At 51.5% G+C, this 23,522-nt stretch overlaps 1 protein-coding gene across 1 annotated transcript; it reads right to left on the bottom strand.

Moving 5' to 3' along the window:
- Nucleotides 1-4,463: 4,463 nt before the first annotated feature.
- On the bottom strand, nucleotides 4,464-23,190 carry LOC114860771 (uncharacterized). Its single transcript, XM_029159621.2, has 64 exons — nucleotides 23,065-23,190; nucleotides 19,771-19,978; nucleotides 19,191-19,209; nucleotides 19,067-19,103; nucleotides 18,537-18,659; nucleotides 18,134-18,324; nucleotides 17,959-18,062; nucleotides 17,293-17,405; nucleotides 17,022-17,207; nucleotides 16,876-16,950; nucleotides 16,569-16,798; nucleotides 16,380-16,455; nucleotides 16,159-16,302; nucleotides 15,879-16,081; nucleotides 15,699-15,811; nucleotides 15,509-15,627; nucleotides 15,274-15,429; nucleotides 15,169-15,200; nucleotides 14,986-15,083; nucleotides 14,874-14,896; nucleotides 14,743-14,764; nucleotides 14,630-14,657; nucleotides 14,469-14,547; nucleotides 14,227-14,373; nucleotides 13,943-14,154; nucleotides 13,714-13,814; nucleotides 13,527-13,645; nucleotides 13,270-13,440; nucleotides 13,154-13,185; nucleotides 12,980-13,077; nucleotides 12,874-12,896; nucleotides 12,771-12,792; nucleotides 12,666-12,693; nucleotides 12,487-12,571; nucleotides 12,283-12,417; nucleotides 12,011-12,213; nucleotides 11,821-11,924; nucleotides 11,620-11,738; nucleotides 11,178-11,333; nucleotides 10,890-11,104; nucleotides 10,673-10,758; nucleotides 10,461-10,594; nucleotides 10,264-10,389; nucleotides 10,003-10,190; nucleotides 9,777-9,874; nucleotides 9,563-9,690; nucleotides 9,362-9,489; nucleotides 9,174-9,291; nucleotides 8,875-9,093; nucleotides 8,630-8,800; nucleotides 8,404-8,553; nucleotides 8,260-8,324; nucleotides 8,047-8,176; nucleotides 7,804-7,889; nucleotides 7,594-7,723; nucleotides 7,267-7,457; nucleotides 7,059-7,149; nucleotides 6,859-6,979; nucleotides 6,594-6,784; nucleotides 6,352-6,513; nucleotides 6,145-6,278; nucleotides 5,339-5,573; nucleotides 4,912-5,266; nucleotides 4,464-4,822 (listed from the first exon to the last, which is right to left on the bottom strand). The coding sequence occupies exons 2-64, from the start codon at nucleotides 19,820-19,822 to the stop codon at nucleotides 4,734-4,736; spliced, it is 7,719 nt and encodes a 2,572-aa protein (XP_029015454.1). The 5' UTR covers nucleotides 19,823-19,978; nucleotides 23,065-23,190; the 3' UTR covers nucleotides 4,464-4,733.
- Nucleotides 23,191-23,522: the final 332 nt, after the last annotated feature.

Below are 23,522 nucleotides of genomic sequence, written 5' to 3'. Positions count from 1 at the left end.
AGAAGCTGTCTGGCGGGTGATTGCGAGTGGGAAGGAGAACAAACGGCAATTTAGTTTCCTCTCTGCCAGATGGAGGGATCTCATCAGACCACATCCAGAGGAGCAGAGGAGGGAGGAAGTGAGTGAGCGTGGTGGGGGGGGGGGGGGGCAGACATGTCCCAGGTCGCAGTCTGGGGTGGAGCCTTGTGGCTGCAGTGGCGTCAGTCACAGTCTCAGGGAATTCTGGTTCACAGTGTGATTCTGATTACGCTTCTCAGAAAAAAAGGAGCATGAGGATCGGGAAGCGATTCATCTGCTTGTGTGATTGAAGGGACGGCCGCCTTTGTTTGCTGGAGGACGGAGCGTCGAGGAACCCGCAGGTCTCTCGCATCTCTCCCTCCACTCGTCACGCCTCTATTTTTATCTTATTGTTTTCCTGCTCGTTCATCACCACATGCCCCCGTCCGCTCCTCTTATGTTTCTCATTATCAGCCTGTTTTCGTACAGTAATGCAATTAAAACCGCATTAAGTGAAGCACGTGGGTGTTTTGAATTGGAGACCTTCTGTTTCTTCTCTTGAATAAATAAACTCGCAGAAAAGAAAAATTTCCTCTTCGCCAAAAGTGATGCTTGACAGTTTCCAGTGTGTGTGTGGGAGGCGAGTGCAGCTCAGAAGAAGTCTTGTCATCTTAACCCAGATTGTAGAATCATGTGCTTCTCATTAAAATACCTTCCTCTGTTTTTGGATAAAAGGACTGATACTGTGGTGGATATGCAAATACGGAAAACTACATGCAGTGTGTGTGTTATTGTTGGTTGACACAGTAATTAAACTATGGCTACTGCTGATGCAGATGATAATAAAAAACACACTGTGCTTCCAAACAAGATGGAAGTGAGTCATAATCACGGGCTGAATCAAAGTTGGAATAAATCGTCATGGACGACAAGCAGCTACTTATGTAAAGCTGATTAACTCGGACCATGTGAGTCCATTAAATGATATTACTTGTGGACATGCCACCCTGTGTGTGTGTGTGTGTGTGTGTGTGTGTGTGTGTGTGTGTGTGTGTGTGTGTGTGTGTGTGTGTGTGTGTGTGTGTGTGTGTGTGTGTGAACTGAAGCGCACAAACCCCATCACGGGATCTCACAGCATTTGACTTACATGTAATGACTCTGCTGTGTCAGACGTGTGTGTTCTCCATTGTGTGCGTTTGTGTGTGTGCAGAATCACACACGTGACCGCTGACAGGCGTGTTAACGTGTGAAGAAGTCGGCTGCAGTCAGATGTAGCGATACTCGGAGCTGGAGCTGCAGGAAACCCCTGCCCCGAGGCCTCGTGGTAAAAATACCCAGACGTCTTTCTCTGTGTCTCGAAGCATCTTTCTCCCAAACAAAGAGCCCTTACAGTCTGTGGCGTCCTCATGATCTGCTGCTGCCCAGCTCCTGATTCACTGTAAATATGTGATGCAGCTTCATTCATGCTTCCAGAATAACGGACCACTCTGTAGATCCAGGTACGTGTCAAACCCCTGGGACCCCCTTTATGAGTAACACATTGACTTAAGTGCATGCGAACAGCTTCACTGAGATTTAACCAGTAAGTTAAAGTCACAGGTAAAACAACAAAGCGTTGGAAGAGTTTTAATGGCTAAACCGACTCAGAGAAGCGCCCACGCTGTGTTGTTCAGGTTGAATGTTTGCTGATGAGTGAAGATGTAGTTGCTCACAGATGTTTATGCAAATGGATGAGAGACGTAGCCGTTATGAAAACGCACACTGTGACACGTTAGCGACCGTGGAAATTAAACCATAGAGATTCAGGCTCGGTTTTCGGGCCAATCCGTCCTCTCCCACAATGGGAAGACAAATACGCGGAGGGGACGAGGGGAAATGAGCCGTTGTTCCGTTTGACTTGGAGCCAGTGGACGTCTAATCAGCCTGAATGTACGCACACAGATGTCTACACACAAACAGACACGCACGAAGAAGAGAGAGCGGAGAGAAAATGACAAACAGATGAAAAGAAAACAGGCGAAGGCGAGAGGTTGATAAGTGGTTAAACACACACACACTTTCCCAGGACACAGACATGAGCCCATAGACGCTCCATGACCTTTGACCTTTCTGAGGGTGTCCATTACACAGCACCATGAGAGTGTAGAACTGGGTTTGGTGTTAGCTCTCAATGATCAGATGATCAGTGGGATCTTGAAGCTATGAGCTGCTGGAGCCTACAGCACACACACACACACACACACACACACACACACACACACACACACACACACACACACACACACACACACACACACACACACACACACACACACACACACACACACACACACACACACTCCTCAAAGCCGTGACAAATGCAGTGGAGCCTGCGTCCTGAGTGGAGCCTCAAAGCGACACCAGAAACTGGAGCGTGGATCTGTTGAACCCACGCAGACGAAGCAAAAGCTGCTGGATCCCTGCGGTGATGAAAGCGCACACGTGATTTGTCTGCACTGACATGACTGATTGAAAAGTGAACCTTATAGTGGAGCTTATAATCCCATTAGAACAGGTATTTTAAATTAATATTGGGCTGAGAAATAAAGGAAGCGATGAAGCGGATCGGGTTTCGTTCGTCTCCGCGGAGCCGTAAATCTCCAGCTGCTGTTCAACACGTGGTGTCTGGTTAAAGCCTCCAGAACTTGGCTTTCCCTGTTAAAAGAGACTTTCCATTTTACAGCACATGACACGCAGAACAACTGGTGACCTCCGTCCGAGCGTGTGGCTGCAGGGGAGCTGTGATTCATGTCTGGTGTCATGCTATGAAAACAAGCATGTCTCCTGAAAACGGCCTCGTACGAAACACGCAGCGCGGAGAAACAGCTATTACTTATCGTGACAGTCAGTGAAAGAAAGGCGAGTCTGAGAGTCCCGACCGAGCCCTTTAAACAAGATCCAAATCCCCAGCATCATTTTCCCACAGACGTAGTTACACAAGCATGTGTGTGTGTGTGTGTGTGTGTGTATGTGTGTGTGTGCGATGATAAAGCGTGTGAGCCAGAAACATGGCAGCTACAGTATCTGAGAGCTCACACCTTGCTGCTGGTGTGATGTGATCACACACACACACACACACACACACACACACACACACACACACACACACACACACACACACACACACACACACACACACACACACACGCTCTTTATCAGTGAAGTATAAGTGTTGTGTCACATCAGTCTGACACCCACATCTACTTACATTCTTGCTATGGATCCATTGTTTGCTTCTTGTTTCCAAGCCCCATTTTGTTTGTGTTTGAAATAAACGACTGCTTTATTGATGTTGGTGCCACTAGAAAGGAAATCTAGTGTTATAGTTATAGTGCAGAGTTCAGAGTTTAATGTCACAACCTTTGACCCTACCTGAAATTTGTTCACCTTTTTGACTGCATTGAGTTCAGTAGTTGTTTGGATTTTTACCTTATTTTACCTAAAGTAACAAAATCTGTGTTTTGCATGAAGTGTCCAGTAAAACATCTGTCATCAATCAGGGAACAGGTCTCAGGGGAACAGGTTTGGAGCCGCATCGCGTTGTGTAAAGTGGACCGTGTTCGCTGTGACTGTGAGAACGCGTGTGACGGTGCGATCTCTGCAGGGAAACCAAATTAAACGCAGGACAAAGGATACCAAAATAAATCAGAACAGTGTCTGCTGCTGTCACCACTGAGGCATCGTAGCGTGAGAAGAGCAGCATACACACACACACACACACACACACACACACACACACACACACACACACGCACACACACACACACACACACACACACACACACACACACACACACACACACACACACACACACACACACACACACACACACAGCTGGCCTCTCAGTGCAACACTTTCCACTGACACTGATAAGAAAACAACTCAAGGGACAAGAATCATTCTGATTTACGGATCTCTGCATGTTTCACTGATGATCTGTAGTTTGTCACTTACTGTTTGTGAGAAAGTCAAATAATGGCTGGATATTATTCTCTCAAACTGACCCTCAAACCTTGAGACCCAACTTGTTGGAGCAGATCCACAGGAAAACGCCTGACGCTCAGACTGTGGGACCGTACGCTGGTTTCACATCACTCTCTCAAACCAGGCCTCTGACTTTACCTGGTGCCTGTTTCTTTCCTTAGAGAGCGGCCAACTCCTTAAAGCTGCAGCCTGATGATCAACTGTCCTGCTGACCTCGTCAAAGCGCAGAGTGGATCCCACATGTGGTGACTTGGTGCTGGACATGCTGATGTTTACTGTTACGTCTCCCAAACACTAGGAGGCGCTGCAGACCGTTTCATGTACGGAACTATTACTTCACATAAACTGATAAATGCTTGTATAAATGAATGCTTTGGCGTCTGCTGTTGACACTTTTACAACTTACTCCCTTATATAAATACATGTCAGTGGTGACTACTGATTGTTTACAGGTATGTAAATCTTTTATTACTGATCAAGCCAAATAAAGTGCCATAATAAAATATTGACGGATAATTTTTGCAGTATAAATACAACAGAAACTGACCCCTTCATTTTACACTTCACCCATTAAACATTTCTAATAAGTCGCTTCTATTTTATTGAGGTAACCTTGGCTCTTTTTGACTTTTCACTCCTTTCATGTGCTAAACATAGAAAAATAAAGTCATATATAAAACCATTGTGAACTACAGAAGCCAGGTGTGTGCGTTCACAGGGCGAAGCTCTGAGACAGGATGAAGAGTGTGAGGAGCGCGAGGAAGGACAGGCCACTGTGTGCTTGGATGCGGGAACAGTGACCTAAAAGAGACACAAAGACCGCTTGAGCCTCGCTGATTCAGCTCCATCTTCATTTATTATTAGAATTACACAATATTTGAAATAGTCACCTTTGGTAGTAGAAGCTGTGGTGCTGCTGGTCCCAGTGTTGCTACCAGTAGTAGTAGTAGTAGTAGTAGTAGTAGTAGTACCAGTAGTAGTAGTTCCAGTAGCTGTAGTAGTAGTAGTAGTACTGCTGCTTCCAGTAGTGGTTAATTCACTTGCAGCGTTTGTGGTGGTGGTCGTTGATGATGAGGGCCCAGCTGTAGTCGCTGTGGTTCCTCCCACAAGACCCAAACCCAGAGAGTCAAGCTCGACCTGCGGCTGCAGCCGGATCCAGCTCTGCACCAGCGTTTGGTTCTCATAGGCTTTTAACTGTGCCAGATTGGCGCCGAGGAGCTGTTTGACTTGAGTAACGGTCAGATTCTATGGAGGTCAGAAGATACAAATAAACACACGACGTCTGAACGTGACGCACGCGGCATCCGATGGACTCACCAGTGCTACGATGGCCGGCAGCGTGGAGAAGGTGGCCAGGTCCATGCTGACGTTGGCGTTCACCAAACCCTGAACGTAGCTCAGCTGGGCGCCACTCAGGTACGGCAGGATCAGCTGGAAGCTGGACACGGGCGCAGCCGCTCGCGTGGCCGGCGTGAACGCCTGCAGCGCCACGCTGAACAGGGCCGCCTGCTGCGGCGCCGAGCAGCCGGACACGTTCAGGGCGCCGGCCTGTCTGCGCCACACAAACACAGCACGCGCGTCATCAATGCTAGCGCATCTGAGGAGCATGAGGAGCGCGAGGAGCGCGAAGAGCGTGAGGAGCGTGAATGTGAGGAGCGTGAGGAGCGTGAATGTGAGGAGCGTGAGGAGCGTGAATGTGAGGAGCGTGAGGAGCGTGAGGAGCGTGAATGTGAGGAGCGTGAATGTGAGGAGCGTGAATGTGAGGAGCGTGAATGTGAGGAGCGTGAATGTGAGGAGCGTGAGGAGCGTGAGGAGCATGAATGTGAGGAGCGTGAGGAGCGTGAATGTGAGGAGCGTGAGGAGCGTGAATGTGAGGAGCGTGAGGAGCGTGAGGAGCGTGAATGTGAGGAGCGTGAATGTGAGGAGCGTGAGGAGCGTGAATGTGAGGAGCGTGAATGTGAGGAGCGTGAGGAGCGTGAATGTGAGGAGCGTGAGGAGCGTGAATGTGAGGAGCGTGAGGAGCGTGAATGTGAGGAGCGTGAATGTGAGGAGCGTGAGGAGCGTGAATGTGAGGAGCGTGAGGAGCGTGAATGTGAGGAGCGTGAGCAGCGCTCGTCTCTTACTTGAGGCTTTGCGGGGAGATGTTCGCCAGGACGTCGGCGCTCAGCGCGCACAGGTTCGCTCCGATGGCGTTGAGCTCGGCGCTGCCCAGCGTGTTCCCCGGGTTGCTCAGGTACTTGGAGATGACAGCGTTAGCCTGTGTAATAAAACCCGCGCGTGTTAGAACCCACGGGAACATCCCAGAATCACGCACTTTGGACTCCACTCACCAGCGTCAGGTTCCACGGCCCGTCGGCCGGCGACATCAGAGCCGACAGCGTGTCGATCTGGGTGATGCTCCAAAGGCCGATGCTGCTGACGGTGGCCACGCGCGACGCCGGGCCCAAGACCAGAACCTGGTCCTCTGGGATCGGAGCCGCGGCGCCGTAAGCCTGAGGGGATTCAGCAGATGATTAATGGGCTCTTTGAGCAGACGCGGAGCAGAGTTGAGCGGCGGGGGCCGTGGACACACCTCCTGCAGCCTGCTGAGGACGATGGCGAGGAAGTCGGACTGCACGACCTTCTGAGTGATGGCCTCCAGGTTGTCTCTGACCACGGCGGCGCTGAGGCAGGCGTTAAACTGGTTTATGTCCGAGTAGTCGAAGGGGAACGTCACGTCGCTGATCGTCACCTGCGTGATCGCGCCCACGGTGCAGCTATCGGCTAAAACACAGACAGAAAACCAGTCAAAGGGGACGTTTGTAAAAGACCGGAGGCCACAAAGAGAGGGGACTCGCCTGTGGATCTCCTGCTCCTGCTCCTCAACGAGAGGTTGATCTGCTGCCAAAGCCGCTGCTTCGTCTGCAGGTTCACTTTGTTTCTGGTGAAGTAGAAACGCAGGAACTGCTTCGTTGTTTGCTGCTCAGGAGACGAGAACAGACGCGCGATGAGTCCAGTCGACAGGAGGACGTCCACGCTCAACGACCGCGCTACTCACCGCGCTGAAGTATTTATAGAAGGCGGAGGTCAGATAGAGCGGCAACGCCCCCAGGTTCTCCAGCGTCTGTTGGTTCCACGTCGACGGAGCTCTGGGGAAAAAAGCGTGTAGCAAAGTGAAAATGAAGCGTCGGCCGCGTCCCAGCAGGCGACCCGATCCGAAGGACGCGGGAGTCACGAGAAGGCGTGGTTCTGCTCAGCAGACGTACCCGTACGGCGTGCTGCCGCTCAGCAGCAGGCTCTGGGCGGCGGCGGCCTGGGCCGGGTTCAGGCCCGGGCAGCTCTTCAGAACTTCTAGAATGTACGGGTTGGAGTTCTGGATGTAGGAGCCATCCAGAGTGCAGCACATGCTTCCAAGCACCTGGATGTTATCCTTGGTCAACGTGGTGTTGGTTATACCCTAAGAGGACAAATGGAAGTGTTACAGGCATCCTCTGCACAAAAGGGCCGTAGCTCAACTCAGACATTTCTACACGTGTTGCTTCCACTGGGGGCGCTCTCCTCTCTCTCCTATGTTATGAACAGGAGCCACTCACCAGGCAGCTCCTAGAGTTAGCAAACAGGTTGGTCAGCAGGTAACTGAGGGTGGAGGAGAAGACGAAGAAGTCTGCACTTCCCAGCTGTTGGAAATAGGACCTGCAGCTGGTCGATGGCACCAGAGAGTAACTGTGGGGCGAGAGAGAGAGAGAGAGAGCATCACGCAGTCTGTCAGCCTGTCCCGGTCCAACATTAGCATCTGCACTCACTCATAGTACAGCATCACATCTGGAGGGTAGACGGTGAAGTCGGTCACATCTGGGCTTCCTTTGATGTAGTTGTACATGCAGGTCAGCTGTGGGTGACACAGACCCTTCAGGACATGCAGCCTCTGAGGTCATTTTGGGTTTACACACACACACACACACACACACACACACACACACACACACACACACACACACACACACACACACACACACACACACACACACACACACACACACACTTACCTGAGTCTCCTGCAGCTGGACCCGCCTGGCGCCGCTCCTCCGACAGGCTCTGACCAGGCTCTGGATCTGTGCCGTCTGAATGTTCCTGACCCCGGTGCAGGTGAAGCCCTGCAGCACGGACGACGACAGGCTGCACACAGACACGCGGCCGTCACGCGTTGGGATCGACTTTCCCGGGAGCTTTTCTGATTTCTCACTTTGCTGATTTCTCACCTGTTCGGACCCCCCAGCACCGCTGTCGCACCGGCGTCCCCGATCACTTCGAAGAACAGCGCCGCCTGAGAGCAGAGCAGAGCGTGAAGACGCACGGCGGCTCAGAAGGCGTCACAGCGCGCGTCTCGGCCGCCGCCTCCTCACCTGCTCGCTTTTCCACGACTTCCTGTTGAGCCCCGTGATGACGCCGGGGGCGTTGGAGAAGCCCAGCAGCAGATCTCGAGGGATCTGCGCCGCCATTTGATCCGGAACGTTCTGGATGATCACCTCGCTGTTGGTGTTGACGGCCACGATCTTTGAGGCAATGAGAGCGGTATAAACAGGGGCATCAGGCCTTCGTTGGAGCCGTCGTGTTACAGACACACTGTACCTGAGTCACGAAGGTCTCCTGGATGACCAGCGGGCCAGACATCAAGTTCATCAGGAATGGAGCACTTGTGGACGCCTGGATCAGCTGCAGGCCGTCGATGCGGCTGAAGGCGGCGGAAGGAACGCCGATGACTAGCGAGCCCAGCGTGAGCAGGCTGGAGCTGCCGTTGACCTGCTCAGGGCGAGAGACGGGAGCGTGAGGGGAGCGACAGGCTGGAATCGCAGGTCTACAGCGGGAGCAGGTACCTGGAGGAGCCCCGAGGACGCGAGGGCCTGGACGATGGCCCAGGCCTGGCTCTCCTCCCAGCCCTGCACCGTGCTCAGGGTGGACAGGGCCTGCAGCAGGTAGATGGGCCTGATTGTCTTGATCTGACCCGTGGACAGGCTGGTGCTGTGGTTGCCCAGGGCCTCCAGCGCCGCGGCGTCAATGTTGTTGCCAAGGTTAGAAGCCAAGGCGGCAGAAATCTTTGGCCGCAAACAGTTACATAGATAAGTCGCCCGTTCGGGAGCGTTTGCCTGGAATGGTGTTGGAGCGGGTTTTTTACCTGTGGATCCAGGTTCGTACAGACTGTGGTCAGGTTGTGCAGAATGAGCATACTTTCATTCGGGGACAGCTGAGTGAAGGCTGGACCTGGAGCGAAGCACTCAAACTCCGTTGGAAGCCTGTGGACGAGGAGAGGCTGGTTTAAGGTGGGTCTGGAGGGCGAAGCCGGCGTGACAGGTTCAGACTCACAGCAAAGGGTTGAAGTTGCTGTCCTCCTGATAAACCAGCTGGGTGTAGTAGCTGGTGAGGTTGAGAGGTAGAGTCAGCTGGAAGAGGAGGGCGAGGTCCAGAGGGTTCACCGTGAACACCTGGATCACCTGCAGAGAGGAGCACGGAGCTAGAACACATGCCTGTCTGTGGGTCGAGGACTAAAACCCACCGGATCAGTACCTCAGGTGATCCGAATGTACTGAGATCATCCAGGGTGAGGAACTTCATGAAGCGGCGCATGTACTCGGCGAACCAGGCTGTGGAGTTCAGGTCTGGGTCGCTGGGGTTGTAGCACCTCGGCTCCGTCACTGCGAGAAGAAACGCTCCAGTTCAGGACTCACACATACAAAAACATACAAGCGGAGGAAGCTCTCAAGCTGTTCTGAACTCTGACCCGATGCAGGAAGGGTGAGATACGCTCTGATGGAGTCGTACACGTCCATCTCTGTAAAGTCTGCGTGCGTGTAGTTGAAGCTGTCAAGCACTGAGACACTGGAAGAAAACAGAATCGGATCAGACAACGTTAGACGATCAGAATCAACGGTTTGGGCCGGAGCCTTCAGCACCAGTCTGTCTCAGCAGACCATAATAAACATGCATCTGAGCCTGAACTCACGTACAGCGCCTTGAAGGCCAGACATGAGGCGTTCTGCGTGAAGGCGGGTCCGATCAGACTCCTGTTGAGGAACACGTAGTAGCTCTGCAGACTGTTGAACCAGACACGGACCTCCGGCGCCGTGCGGCGGCTGAGGGCCGTGGTCCAGACGCAGGGCAGCGTCTCCTGCTTCACCGCCGCCAGCAGAAACACCTGTCGACGGGAGGATTCTGTGAGCCTCGGATCCGTTCCCCGTTAGCACGTCTGCGTTGCGCGTGCTACGTACCGTCTGCAGGACCACAGGCGTCTGGTTGTAGAGGCCGTAGAACACACACAGCAGCGGAACGTCGTCGATGACCCCCGGGCGGCTGAGGAACGACCCCACGTCAGACGGAGACAAGGTGTTGAGCAGCTGCAACGTCAGCAGAAAACAGCGTGAGTCGTCCTGTTGCTGCTGCTTCTTCTCAAACGCTCTACACGCACCTCAGACGTCCTGTCTGGAGGAATCAGCGCCAGGAAGCCGCTCAACGTGGGGAACTGGAATCCCACGAACCAAAGCTCCAGGAACCGGTAGAAACTGCCTGGGCCGTTGCCGTAGCAACGGAGAGGCGGCGGCCCTGGATAGAGATCAGCTGTCACGCGGTTGTAAAGCGGAATGTGAACAGCGGGAGCTGCTGTCGCTGAGGGTTCTTTACCTTGAAGCAGCTGAAAGATGCTGTTGTAGATGTTGGCCTTCGTCTCATCACCGAGAGTTGAAATCACTGAATTCAGTTCTTGTACTCTGAAACAAAAATACATTCGGTTTTGTGATTGTTGTGATGTTATTTAAAAAAAATCACACATTCATTGACAATTGATATTTTAATGGCTTTACATCCACGTAACACAGGACTTTCCAGACCAAACACGCACCCCTGCTGCTGGAGACTGCAGTTCCTTCCCGCCAGTATTTGGAAGAACGGCGCCACCTGGGCCGGTACCAGGCCCACCAGCAGGGGGCGCAGCCGGTCCTGGAGCCACTGCGACACCGTCGCGTCGCTGACTAAGCTGTTTGAGAGATTCACGCGATCGAACACCACCTGTAACAGCGTGGTCCTCACTTCAGAGGGGAGCGAGCCTTCACGACCCTACGGGAAGAAACCTGTTAGTGAAGAATGAAGTGTAAGAAGTGGACGTCCTCCCAGACAGAAGCTGACTCACCGCAATCGCAGAAGAGAAGTCATCGAAGAAGCTGGGCAGGAGCTGGTTGGGGACGTAGCTCAGCACCAGCGCCACCTGGGCAGACGATTTCAGGAGGCCCGGCTCGGCCGACAGCGCCGCCAGCTGCCTGGGCGACAGCGCGGCCAGCGCGTCCAGCTGCAAGAGTCCACAGACACCAGGTGACGCGAGCAGCCACGGAGCGAGGCCACAGAGGCCACAAAGCGTAGCCATGGAGCGAGGCCGCGAAGGCTGCAGAGCGAGGCCACAGCGGCCACGAATGCGAGGCCAGGGAGCGAGGCCACGAAGGCGAGGCCACGAAGGCGAGGCCGTGAAGGCGAGGCCAGGGAGCGAGGCCACGGAGCGAGGCCACGAAGGCGAGGCCACGGAGCGAGGCCACGGAGCGAGGCCAGGGAGCGGCGTGGTGGGCGGAGGCGGGACTTACCGCAGAAAACTTGGGGTCCAGGAGCTGCAGGTCCTGAAACGGCACCACCACAGAGAACGCTCCCAGGTTGGTCCTGATCCACTCGACGCTGCTGGCGTTGACCGACAGGCAGCTCGGTTCTGAGCAGGTGAAAACACAGCTTGGGTCACACAACGGCCTCCTCGCGTGCGCTCTGTGGCCCGTGGGCAGACGTGCACCTGCCTGCGCTGCTGTTCCTTCTCAGGAAGGGCTTGATGAAGTGCGTGTAGACCAGCACCTGCCTGGACAGCGTCATGTTGGGCTGGACGCCGCTCAGATCCTGAACACTGGGGGAGAAATGAAGGTTGGGGTTCAGGTTCAGTCCAGCGTGTGGGCGCCGTGACCGGTGCTGCTCTGGATGATCGTTACATACATGATCTGGTAGGACGGGCACTCTGCAACCTGCGTGGCCAGACACGACAGGAAGTTGGCGGACACCGCAGGCAGGAAGGGGCGGAGCCTGACGCCGAACCACAGGTTGACGGCCAAGGGGTCGTTGAGGTCGACGGCGCCCAGTCTGACTTCCTGTATGGTGTCCAGGATCACTGACACCGAGGGGTCCTTGGGGTCCAGAACCTACGACAGATTAAAGCCCGTCAGCTCTGGATTCCTCCATGAGCGGATGGTGCCGGCGCCGGCGCCTACCTGGCGGCTCAGATCGTCCAGCGCCCCGTCCAGCAGCGCCGACGCGTCGCTGAGGAGCAGCTCCCACGCGGGCCTCGAGCCGCTGGAGTTGCATTTCATCAGCGCGGCCAAATCAGCGGCCGTCAGCGCCGGCATCTGTCACATAGAAGCAGAGCATAAGAGGCGGCGCCGCCCACGGTCACGTGGGAAGCGGCGGCGTCTTACGGGAGCGCAGGCGAACTGCTCCACGGTGAAGTCACAGAGGCGCCCGCCGATCGAGCCCGCGTCCAGGTAGAGCTGCAGCGTCGAGCTGCGGCGAAAACAAAACCAAAAGCAGACGTTTGACTCGGAGTCCGGTTCGACTCATCGCTGTGTGGTCGAATGTGATGCTTTGCAAACGTCACCTGTTCACTCCTGCACAGACGCTGGTTCCTGCAGAAGGAGCACAATTCATTCACTCACATCAGGTCATAATGAACCCAAACAAAGCTGTTTAAAGCGTGACTTACTGTTGGCTGTGACAGCGTTGCACTGCGGAGAGAAAATCACCAGCACAGATCAGATGTTTGGCTTCACAGCAGTAATGAGAAACAATAATGCCACTGCACCCACCTGTCCACCGTAAATGCTGCAGCCTGGAATAAACGCAGACAGGTTAGAGTTTCCCACGCTAACGCAGCTCATCAGAGCCCTGACTCATCCTTTATGTTCGTCTCACCTGCTGGGACGTACTGGGAAATGTTCACTTTGCTGGAGGCGATGAGTGAAGCCACCTGAAGAGGAACCGTTGCTATGGCCAAGTCCAGCCGGGTGAAGCTGGACCAGAACATGAGAAGTTAATGTGAATAATGTGGGTTTTACTCACATTATTATTAAGTTACTGTGAACTCACAGTGTTTTGTACGAAGAGCAGGAGAGATTGGCCTTGAAATGGAGAAAACAAGGATTCATTCATAGAAGCAGTAAAAAGATTAAAGCTGAAAATGAAGAGGAGCCGCTTCGTTTTACCTGCGGGAGGAGCGAGACAAGGTCCAACAGGAAGCTGGGAAATTCTGCGCTATTGAGAGTCAGGAAGTCAAAGACGGCATTGATGACGACGTCTGGTCCCGGTAGAGCCGGGTCATTCAGCACCAGCAGCTCTGCAGTCTGAGCCGGCGTGAGTAGTGACAGGACCTGGAGCTGCAGGACGGAGCAGAACCCGAGAATGAGGAGCTGCCCAGAACCCTAATACCTCATCACTGTTAATGGGCTCGACGAGGTCTCACAGGGTTGAAGAACGGGTTGAGCTTCAGCAGGTCTCTGACCGTCAGGAACATCGAGAACGGGCCCAGGTTCTGGGTCAGCCACAGGAAGCTGTTTGTGGAGTTGTTGACACAGCCTGGACCTGAAACGTCCACATCTCAGTCCAACCACCGTTAAAGACATAAGGTTCTCGCTCCGAGCAGGACGTACCTGAGTTCGGTTGTGACAGGAAGCTGAGGATGAATTCCTTCAGGACCGCTCTCTGTTGAGCCTCTGTCATGTCTTGAAAATGGAAAGAAAACACCTGGAGTCTGACGGAACAAGAACAGACAGAACTCAGCGGTCGGCAGAAACCACGAGGCCCCAACGAGGAGCGAGACCCCCCGTGGTGGGGGAGTCACCTCTGCACGTCTGCCCACGGTGTGTGAAGCCCACTCACATCTGCTGGTAGGACTCACAGCTGAGGTTCAGGCGGCTCAGACAGGACAGGAACCCGCTGGACGCGCGCGGCAGGAACCCTCCCAGCCGCTGGCGGAACCACTCCCCTATCACACTGCTGTTCTCCAGCTGCTCAGAACTCAGCAGCGACAACCTTATCTCCATTATCACGTCCAGAACCTCCCCTGCCGCCGGGCCCAGCGAGGTCCAGGGCTGCGGGACAGACGGACCCCATCAGAACTCTGGACCCGTGGCCTGCACAGACCCTGTCTACTGGCTACTCACCATCTGACCCAGGAGGTCCAGAGCCGGGTCCAGGACGTCGGACGCTTCCGACAGCAGCATCTTCCACAGGGCTTTGGAGCGGCTGCTGTTTCCGGGGAGGTCGCACTCCAGCAGAAACGCGAGCTCGTCGGCGCCGAAGGGCTTCAGCTGCACGCGTGGGAAGTCACAGGGCCACAGTTATCTGAGCCGCTTTGAAGGAGGCGAGACGCTAACGAATGAACGCTGTCATTCAAATGAGTCACCTGAGCACACGCGTACTTCTCCAGGGGAAAATCACAGGACGCTGTCAGGTGTGTGTCCAGGTACGACTGCAGGTCAGCGCTGTGGACACGAGCACAAGGAGGAGGTGAAGCGCTGGCGCTATCGCTAACGCTAATGCAGCTGGTCAGAATTAAAGGAGTACCTGTCGACTTCCATGCAGATGCTCGTGGCTGTCGACCAGCAAGAAAGAAACAGAACAGAGTCAGAACAGGGTTCAACGTAACGACTGGAGCTGTTGGACTGACGTGCTCTTACCATTGTACAGGATCGTGGGACACTGTGAGTTATGAGTTAGGAGTTTAGACATATTATACATTAGAGTTAAATAAACAGAATTCAAACACAGGCTAAAATAGAATTGCAGTAATAAAGCAAAGACGTCTCACCAACACGTTCAGTGGGACACACTCTGTCCAAAAGCAAAAGCAGACACGGAGAACAGGTTTGAGTCAAACTGATGGTGATGCTGACGTGTTTGTGTTTGAGCGTTGGACTGACCCACTGGAGCGGCGCTGATCAGCACGCTGATGTAAGACCACACCAGCGCCTCCACCGGCGGCAGCAGAGCCGGCGTGGCCTCGTACAGCGACTCCAGGCTGGAACATACAGGAAAAAAGGCTAAACACGCTGGGACGTCCTGCAGGAAGCTGCAGCCGAAGCCTGAATCTGAACCTGACTTACGTCTGTCTGTAGACGTCACAGCTTGGATTTAACTGAAAAACAGTATTCAATTATTAAACAAGTTCAGGATTTCTGTGAATCAAAGCATAACGTTTTTGTTTTTACCCCCGGGACGAGTTGAATCAGGAAGTAAAGGACTTCTGGAAATTTCTGAGGGGACTGAACCAGGAAGCTGAAAACCTGACGGATCACATTGTGTTCTGGAGAAGTGAGAATCAGCTCCGCTATTTGTTCCGAGGTCAATAAGTCAAGGACCTCCAGCTGAAGACGGAAGAGAAGAAAATAAACAATTGACCGAAATGACCCAGCTTCACTTTGCACTCAGGCCTTTTCCACTCACTCCAGAGAAGTTGGGGTTGAGGCTGTAGAAGGCGAAGATGGAGGCGAATCTTGAGAAGAAGCCAAAGTTGCTCATGAGCCACGCTGCGCTCTGATTGGCTGCGGTGAAACACTGCGGATCTGAAAGGAGTCCCACGGTTTAGCTTCACGAGCGGGGCCGGTGCCTCCACGTCGGCCATCGCTCCACCTACCAGAGCTGTTGCGGTGCCGCAGCATGAAGGGGAGAATGAAGTCCTCGTAGACGTTCCGGCCCAACTCCACATCTGCCTGCGTGAGGCTGGCGTCCGCGCTCAGAGCCGCCACGCTGCACAGAGACACCGTTAGCACCGCTCGCCGGCGCCGCTCGCTGAGCCCAACGGAGCCGAACTCACATGGTTTGGAACACCAGGCAGGAGAAGTTCTTGGTGCTGAGGCAGGAGAGCAGCGCCGGCGGGACGTCGGGCAGCAGCGGCATCACTTTGACCCGGAACCAGAGGCGGATGAAGGCCGGGTCGTCCATGTGCCGCTCGCTCAGCGCCGGAGCGGGCGCGCGGCCGAAGGCCTGCTGCAAGTCCCGCGCCGCCTCGGCAAAGTCCTGCACAGCGAACACACCCGTTAACGAAGGCGCGGCGCCGGGCCGGGCCGGGTCGTGGGCCGAGGCCGCGTCCTCACCGCGCCGGTGAACTCTGCGATCAGGGAGTTCAGGTGCGCCGTCAGCGTGACCAGAAGCCTCAAGGTGCTGGTCTCGGACAGCGAGAGGTTGGACCGGGCGCCACAGCTCAGCACGCGGGCCAGATTCTCCACGGCGCTGGTCACCTGCTCAGTGAACAGGATGAGCGACACGTCCACGCTGGACATGAATGAGTGAATGAGTGAATCACAAGCAGCCTCACCCCACACGGATTCTTGTCCAGAGTGATGCTACAAACGTCCTCGATTTCAGAGGTTTCATTGCTGTTGTCCAGAAAACTTCACACAAACACAAATGGACGTTTGAATCACTACTATGCATCATGACACAACACCACAGCTGATCCGATGGGCGTTAACTCCAGGTGGTCCCAGAGGTTGACCCGACTTACAACACTTCCTCAAAGGGGACTCTGATGCTGTGGTGCATCAGCGCTGCTTCGTTGGGCAGGAACCTCATCAACACCGGCATCACCACCTGCCGGTACCAGTCCTCAACGTCGGTCACGTCGAACGCCGGCGCCTCGGGAGCTGCCGGCCGGTACCGGTCGGCCAGCTCGGCCAGGGTCCAGTTGAGCAGCAGCTGGGTCAGAGTGGTGCTCCGGATCTCCGACACGTTGGTCTGCGGACGGACACGCGGATCAGGAGTGATTACAGCTGGAATAGCACCAACCCGCGTGTCTGCGTGGGAGCCAGTACCGTCTGAGCGAGCGACACGAACTCGTGGACCAAGCTCCTGATGGGCCCGAAGGCCGCCATGAACCCGTCTACAACCTGGAACAGGCACACAAAGGGTTAAGACCCAGCGCTGCAGCCGAGGGGTCGATGCAGCGCCCCAACGTCACCTGTCTGACGCCGCTCTGCGGCGCTGAATGCGGGTCGGGTCCAGGGCCGGTCCAGTTGGCGCCGGCGCCGCCCGCGGCCAAGCTGCTGAGCACCACGGCGAAGCTGGAGTTGTCGAAGCCGACCAGCTCAGGCGCCAGCAGCAGCTCGGCCTTCTGCGCTCCGGACAGCAGGTGAAGCACGTCCAGCTGCGGAGGAACGAGCAGAACCGGCGTGTCAGCGCGAAGCAGGCGGTTCCGCAGCGCCGCGCGGCAGCAGCAGAGTCGGACTCACGCCACTGAAGTTCACGTTGAGCGTCCAGAAGTCCTTCACCCGGGCCTCGGCTCGGAACTCGCCCAGGTTCCTCAGCAGCCACTCCTCGCTGCCCTGCAGGGGGTCCACGCAGCCTGCAGGCGCACACGCGACACGCGCGACACGCGTGAGCTCAGGAACAAACATGCCGCTCGCTCACGTGGATCCACAGCAACTACAGCGTCCACGCGGGGTTAAAGTGCAGCAGTTAAAGCCTTTGACTTCAGGCACTGGGCTGCGGCGCCTTGGACTCAGAGGTGGCTGAGAAAGCAGCGCTCTCCTGTGATCCGGTGTCAGATGTGTGAGACCTGAGCTCCACGCAGATGTTATCGCAGCAGCTGGGATTTCAAAGCTTTCACTGACACTGGAATTAAAGTCTGTTATAGGGGATTTTTAGCTTTTCAGGCCCGACTCAGGTCTCTAACAGAGCCTGTTTTGACAGAATTATATAGTAGGTGACGTTATACGAAGTACGTTCAGTGTTACATTTACCTTTAAGTCAACCCTTAGCATTAACAGCCACATTAACTTCATAGACAGTACATCAACACAGCTACATGTAGATGGTAATTTAATACTTTAAGGATGCATAATTGTTGCATTGATGCATAAATGCTCTGTAGTGAATCAGAAGTCTGACATATTTACCAGCTACTCTGTCTCCAGACAGAAACGGGTACATAAAGAATGTGTAGGTCCACTTTTGTCGGACTGGGTCCATCTCAGAGTAGTGGTAGCTGAGCTCCCTGACCCTGAGGGAACAAACGGACGGTGAGAACCTGTGTGTTCCACCGGCTGCGATCGCAGACAGTGCCGTACGTACACGGTCTGATACGTGGAGCAGCTGAAGCTCCTGGTGCTGAGGCAGGACAGGAAGTGCTTGCTGATGGATTTAATCAGGGGTTTGATGTTGACCTCCAGCCACATCAGGACCAGGTCCTCATTCTGAAGAGGGTCTGCATTTATGTCCACCTCCCCCCTTAGGAGAACCGGGACTCCTCTCCAGCTGGACCTCTGGAGACAATCAGACGGGATCAGACTAGGAAATGCATTTCTCTGAAAAGGTCAGATAGGAGAAATCCACACGCCCTTGATTCGGTGAATTCACTGCCTAACATTCCTCAGTCTGAGGTAACCAGTCAGGCCAGAGGCAGCAGCATTCCTCCTCCTCCTGCTCCTCCTCCTCCTCCTGCTGCCTGTACATAGGGACTTCCTCTGAGCCTCACCAAGAAGCTGTACACGTCCATGGTGGCGTCAAGGACCCCCTTTAGCCTATGTATGTGGACCCGGCCGGTGGCGTTGGACGACAAGCCCACACACTGGAGGAAGGTGGACGTGGGGTCGGGACCCTTGGAGTAAAACGCGAGGACACGTTAGGAACATGAGGAACAGTTCAATGAAGTCATGAAGTCACGTCAGTGTTGTAACAGCCAGTTCCAGCTGCTGATTGGTCCTGAGCTTCACATACTGGACATACTTCACACAAAGTCTTCATTATCACCCACAACATTTGTTTGAATGGATGATTGTGAAACAATAGACAATAGAGCAGAACCACAGGCCTTCCATGATTAGCCTGTGCCTCGTTGTATGAAACATCATTTACTGTAAGACTTGATTATTGGCGTTGCAGCACACAGAGCTTCTGTTTGAGTCATAATGAGGCAGTAACAGATGCAGCGAATAAGAAGCACAGGTCATGCAGAGGTTTCAGGATCAGCAACGTGTTTTATATATAAGTGAGTGTAACGCTCACCGGACCACAGGAGTCCAGTGACGAGCAGGTTTCATTGCTGGAGATTCAGAGAAACAAAAGACGTCATTGTTTGTTAAAACCACTTTTTTAAAATAAAAATATTTAGTCAGTATTTTAATCTTACCTTTGTGCATTTAATGCCCCTGTTAAAAGACAAAGTACACTGTTTCAGTTGCTGGATGATGTTTTAATCTATTTAATAAATTATTTAATCATTGCTACAAAAAGCGTCTAAATTCACAATCAAGCTTCAGTAAAATATCACAGCTGGACATAAATACGCATTTATATAACACAACTTTTCATAGAAGCCTTGCGACAAAGAGCTGAGCCGTTCCCGGCAGGTGAATTCAATTGAACAGGATTTGTTGACACAATATGTAACATAGCTCCTTCTTAGTGCGGGTTTAGGTTTGTCATCAGATCCAGTCAAAAGAATAAACGAGACAAAGCAGCAGTCAGCCTCTCTATGTCCCTGCATTGTCCACACCCAACTCTCATTCATTCCTCTGGACATCAATCTCACATGATGAATAGCTGTTTATTCTACAGATCTCCTGAAACAACTCAATGTAACTGTGATCAACCAGGAGCAGGGATCGGGGCCACTGCTGCTGATGGATTAATACACGTCCGGTGCTAATGGCCAGTTTTTAAAATCTGTTGACAAATGTCAGAAAAGAAAAGGTGAAGTGTGGCCTCACCGCAGCAGCATCCCAGCACGTAAACCAGCAGGAACAGGCAGCGTGACCTCATGACGTGTCAGATGTCATGGGGCTTAAGGGCTTTGTGGCTGAAATCACTGGAGACTGAATCAGAGGAGGTGGGTGGTTTAATAGGGCACTGGTCCTACTGGTCCCACAGGACTGACAGGTGGAGGTGAGTGGGCGTGCAGCTCCAAGCGTGGACGATCTACCAGCAGGCAGCGCGTGTGGGCAGAAATAACCATGTTAAACACAAATACGGTCTAAGACACGCGACGAACTAAACCGTCTGATCATTCTACCTGAACAAACAGAACGCATTAAAGACATGAAACCTCGCCTTATCACAGCAGCGACTTCAAATCAGTGGAATGTTTATTAACTGATTTAAGCTGATTATTTTTATAGTGAAGTAGATCTGATCCACACATAGATAAAAAAAATTTTTAACTGTAACTGGTGCTAGACAGTCATAGAGGAACGCACTGAAGTGAAATCAATTAATTATTGTGAGAATCAAACTGTGAAACTGTGAATTTCTAGACATTATCACAATGCTATAAACAACACGTTTAAATTACATATGAATAAAATAAGAATATAGAATCGAGTCATCTACTGATTGCTCCAGTGGATCAAAGCCCAGGTTATTATTTCTGTTTGCTGACGTTGAAGCCTGCCGTGTTTCATAGGTCAGCTTTTATAAGACGAGTTGCTGTCTTTCAGCTGCGTGACCTCTGTGGCTGGAGAGTGATTTCAATCAGGGAGTGGCTCTCAGATACTTGATGATCAGTACAAAGCTGGCGAGACCATAGATTTTAACTTTAAGAATGCTGAAGCTCCAACCACGAACACAAAGAATCCACCCACATGACCTTTAGATGGAAACTAGTTGTGTCTGACTGTTACAATGACAAATACAGGAAGCTGGATCTGTGTCCACACAGGATCCACTCACCATCCACAGTCAACCTCACTTTTAATCAATAGAATTAAACTCCAGAGGTGTGAAGAGTCGTGGAGACGAGTTCCCCGTGGCCTCAGACTCGACTGCTGTTTGTCACACGCCTCATATCTGCTGTCACATCTTTCATGGTAAAGTGAGCACAGGTCATTTGCTGACTGTTATCTTCCTTCTTTCTCATGCACAGAGTCACGTTTTTGCTGCAGCCGCTGCTCATCAAACCTCACCTCCAAGTCATAAAGAACCCGTTCATCGCGTTCTGAAATGCTGTGTGCATTACTGAATGTGAAGATGTAAATGACAAAAGTTGTCTGAGTATCGGTATCTATGGTTGCCATAGAAACCGTACCAAACAGACCTGCAGTCTGCTCATCACAATCAGAGCAGAGCCAGAGGATTCAGCAGAAACAACCTTAACGCCACGTAGACCTGTGGGTTTGAACCAGCAGCCTCCTAAGAAGGTTAAAGATGAATGCCTGTGTCTAAAAGCAAGTTGATTTCCCCTTTCACATTTACCATCTACAATTTAAATGTACCAAAACGACTGGACACAGCCGTGTGTGTGTAGATGCACAAACTCAAAGTCTCACCATGTGTGATTGTCTTGTTTTTATTTTAAATATTACATATTGGCTCAAGTAGGAACAGATCAGGTCTTGTTTAAGACAAAACATCTCATTGTTTAAGAAAATTTACGCTTGTTCTATTGGCAGAGTTTTACTTACAAGATAGAAATGTGTTGTAGTTTTGTATGTTTTTGTTAAGCAAACACGACCTATTTCAAGTGTAGTGAGATTTTTTGACTCAAACTAAACAGAGTTTTTGCTCTGCATATTTATTGCAACTACCCTTGTGATTAAATAGTTCATTTCATAGTTCAGATCACAACAATAGACTGCAGGTCTCTGGTGTTGTTCTGGACCAGCCTGGCTGTGACGCGTCTTCTGTACTGAACCTGCTCAACGCTGACGTAACCGAACACCGAGCGCTGAGATGTAAAGCATAAAACCTGCTGCACAAAGGCTCTGAATCCTCCCAGGAGACGTCTGTGCACGGCCACGGCCCGTTTGTGATCATTGTCCGTAGGAACGGGAACGTTTAAAGTTCCCCACAAAGACTTTTCACTGTTTCCTACACGGTTTAGAAAACTACACTTTCACGGTTTATTGACTGAGTTCCCTCGTGTGTAAAACGCATGGGAATCTTTTGTCGTGGTAGATTTTATCTAGTGAAATAAAGAATGAGACAAATAGGCTTCAGTGTCCGCAGTGTAGTGTTGTATAAGAGGGTTTCACCTCTGGACATATATGTTTGTGATTCAAAGCCACCAAGTACAAACACACCCACCAGCGTCGTCGCTGGAGTTTCCATCATGTGCCGAATTGCGACATACAGTACGTGTTTGTGGTGAAGAAAGTGGTTGAAATTAAACTCTGTTTGTTCAGGATTATTTCTCGTCTACAGTAAACACATGCAACTCTTGGAATAATCAATAGGTAATTAATTGAGATTAATAAAGGTACAGTATAAAAATGAAGATCTATACAAACAACTTGAAGCATAGACTACATATTAACACCTTTTTACTGGTTCTGTTTATTCATATTATGTAATGAAAATATAGAACAAGGGCTGAAGATGTTTAGGCAAAAAAAAACTATAAAAACTAGGAGCTATACATTCAACATTACAAATTTTCATTTAGACCTAAATTAGATTTTACTACCTCGTTTTGAATTTAAAGCAGCTTTCACTTTTTTTTGCCTGATTTTAATCCTTGTCTACATTTTAAGTAACTACAAGAAATTTCAACTCTAATAAACAACATTATTTGAAATTAATATGTTGTTGCTACACATAAATACATATTTTCAATGTAAATGATCTAACTGAGTATTTTTGTTTTGTAGCAGTAATACATTAACTTTCCTTTCATACTCATAATGTGAAATGTCCACTCTCCATCCCAGAGTTCTGCTTATGAACGTGCGTGTGAGTGTGGGACTGATAAAAAGCATTCTCATTCTTGTTATTCCTGAATCCTTTAATACTGCAACTAATGATTTTATCAGTTTAAGGAGGCAGAGCTTAGATGTCCCGGACATGGAATTGGCACATTATTCCTCAAGTAAACACAAGATGAATTATCCGGCGGTTGTACAATAAGCGATGACTTCATTGATTAGCAACTGTATCTACTGTAATAATACTGTAATTACCTAATTCTTCTCTATTTTCTTTTTAGATGAGAGCAAACTGCAGATCTATCCATGAGATGTTTTAGAAAGTAGTAAAGCATAAAGACAGGGAATCAAAGCTGAATCGCTCACCTGCTCTGTGTGAAGCTGAGGTCCGGCAGGTGCCGTAGTGTTTGGTAACGCTTTCTCTTCTGGAGCCTGAGAAATAGGTGTGTACCTGTAAGCTGATGAAGGGCGTGTTGTTTTGTGACAATGATACGGGCCTGAGCGTGCAAACAACAGGAAGAAGTTGGCTCTGCTCCTTAATTATTGTGTTTAATGAGGCACGTGTGTTTATGTTTAAGGGGCCAGATAACTGTTCAACTAATATAAAACCTTAGTTTTAGCTGAGTGTCTAATAAGAGAAGGAAAAGGTGATACTCAGTATTACATTACATAACATACCCTCATATTTGCTTTGAGTTTTCAGTATTTTTAAAAAGGTAATTGTGCTTTTGTTGTTAAACATCCTGTAGTGAAAAGCAATAACTGATTTAGTTGAGATTCTTTTTTTTTCGTCTCATTTCACTGTACCCAGTCACACAACAGTA

Source organism: Betta splendens, chromosome 1, assembly GCF_900634795.4.
Source record: "Betta splendens chromosome 1, fBetSpl5.4, whole genome shotgun sequence".
In the NCBI taxonomy this organism is placed as follows: Eukaryota; Metazoa; Chordata; class Actinopteri; order Anabantiformes; family Osphronemidae; genus Betta; species Betta splendens.
Note: the sequence above shows the minus strand (reverse complement) of the source record. Positions and strands in the feature narration are given on the sequence as shown.

What these genes read in the sequence shown, in the direction of transcription:
- LOC114860771 (XM_029159621.2), bottom strand. Translation starts at nt 19,822, where the DNA reads ATGAGGTCACGCTGCCTGTTCCTGCTGGTTTACGTGCTGGGATGCTGC. An exon ending in AGTCGTGGAAAAGCGAGCAG is followed by an intron (nt 8,325 to 8,403) that starts GTGAGGAGGCGG and finishes CTCTGCTCTCAG; the next exon opens with GCGGCGCTGTTCTTCGAAGT. An exon ending in GGCCGTGGAACCTGACGCTG is followed by an intron (nt 6,279 to 6,351) that starts GTGAGTGGAGTC and finishes TTTATTACACAG; the next exon opens with GCTAACGCTGTCATCTCCAA.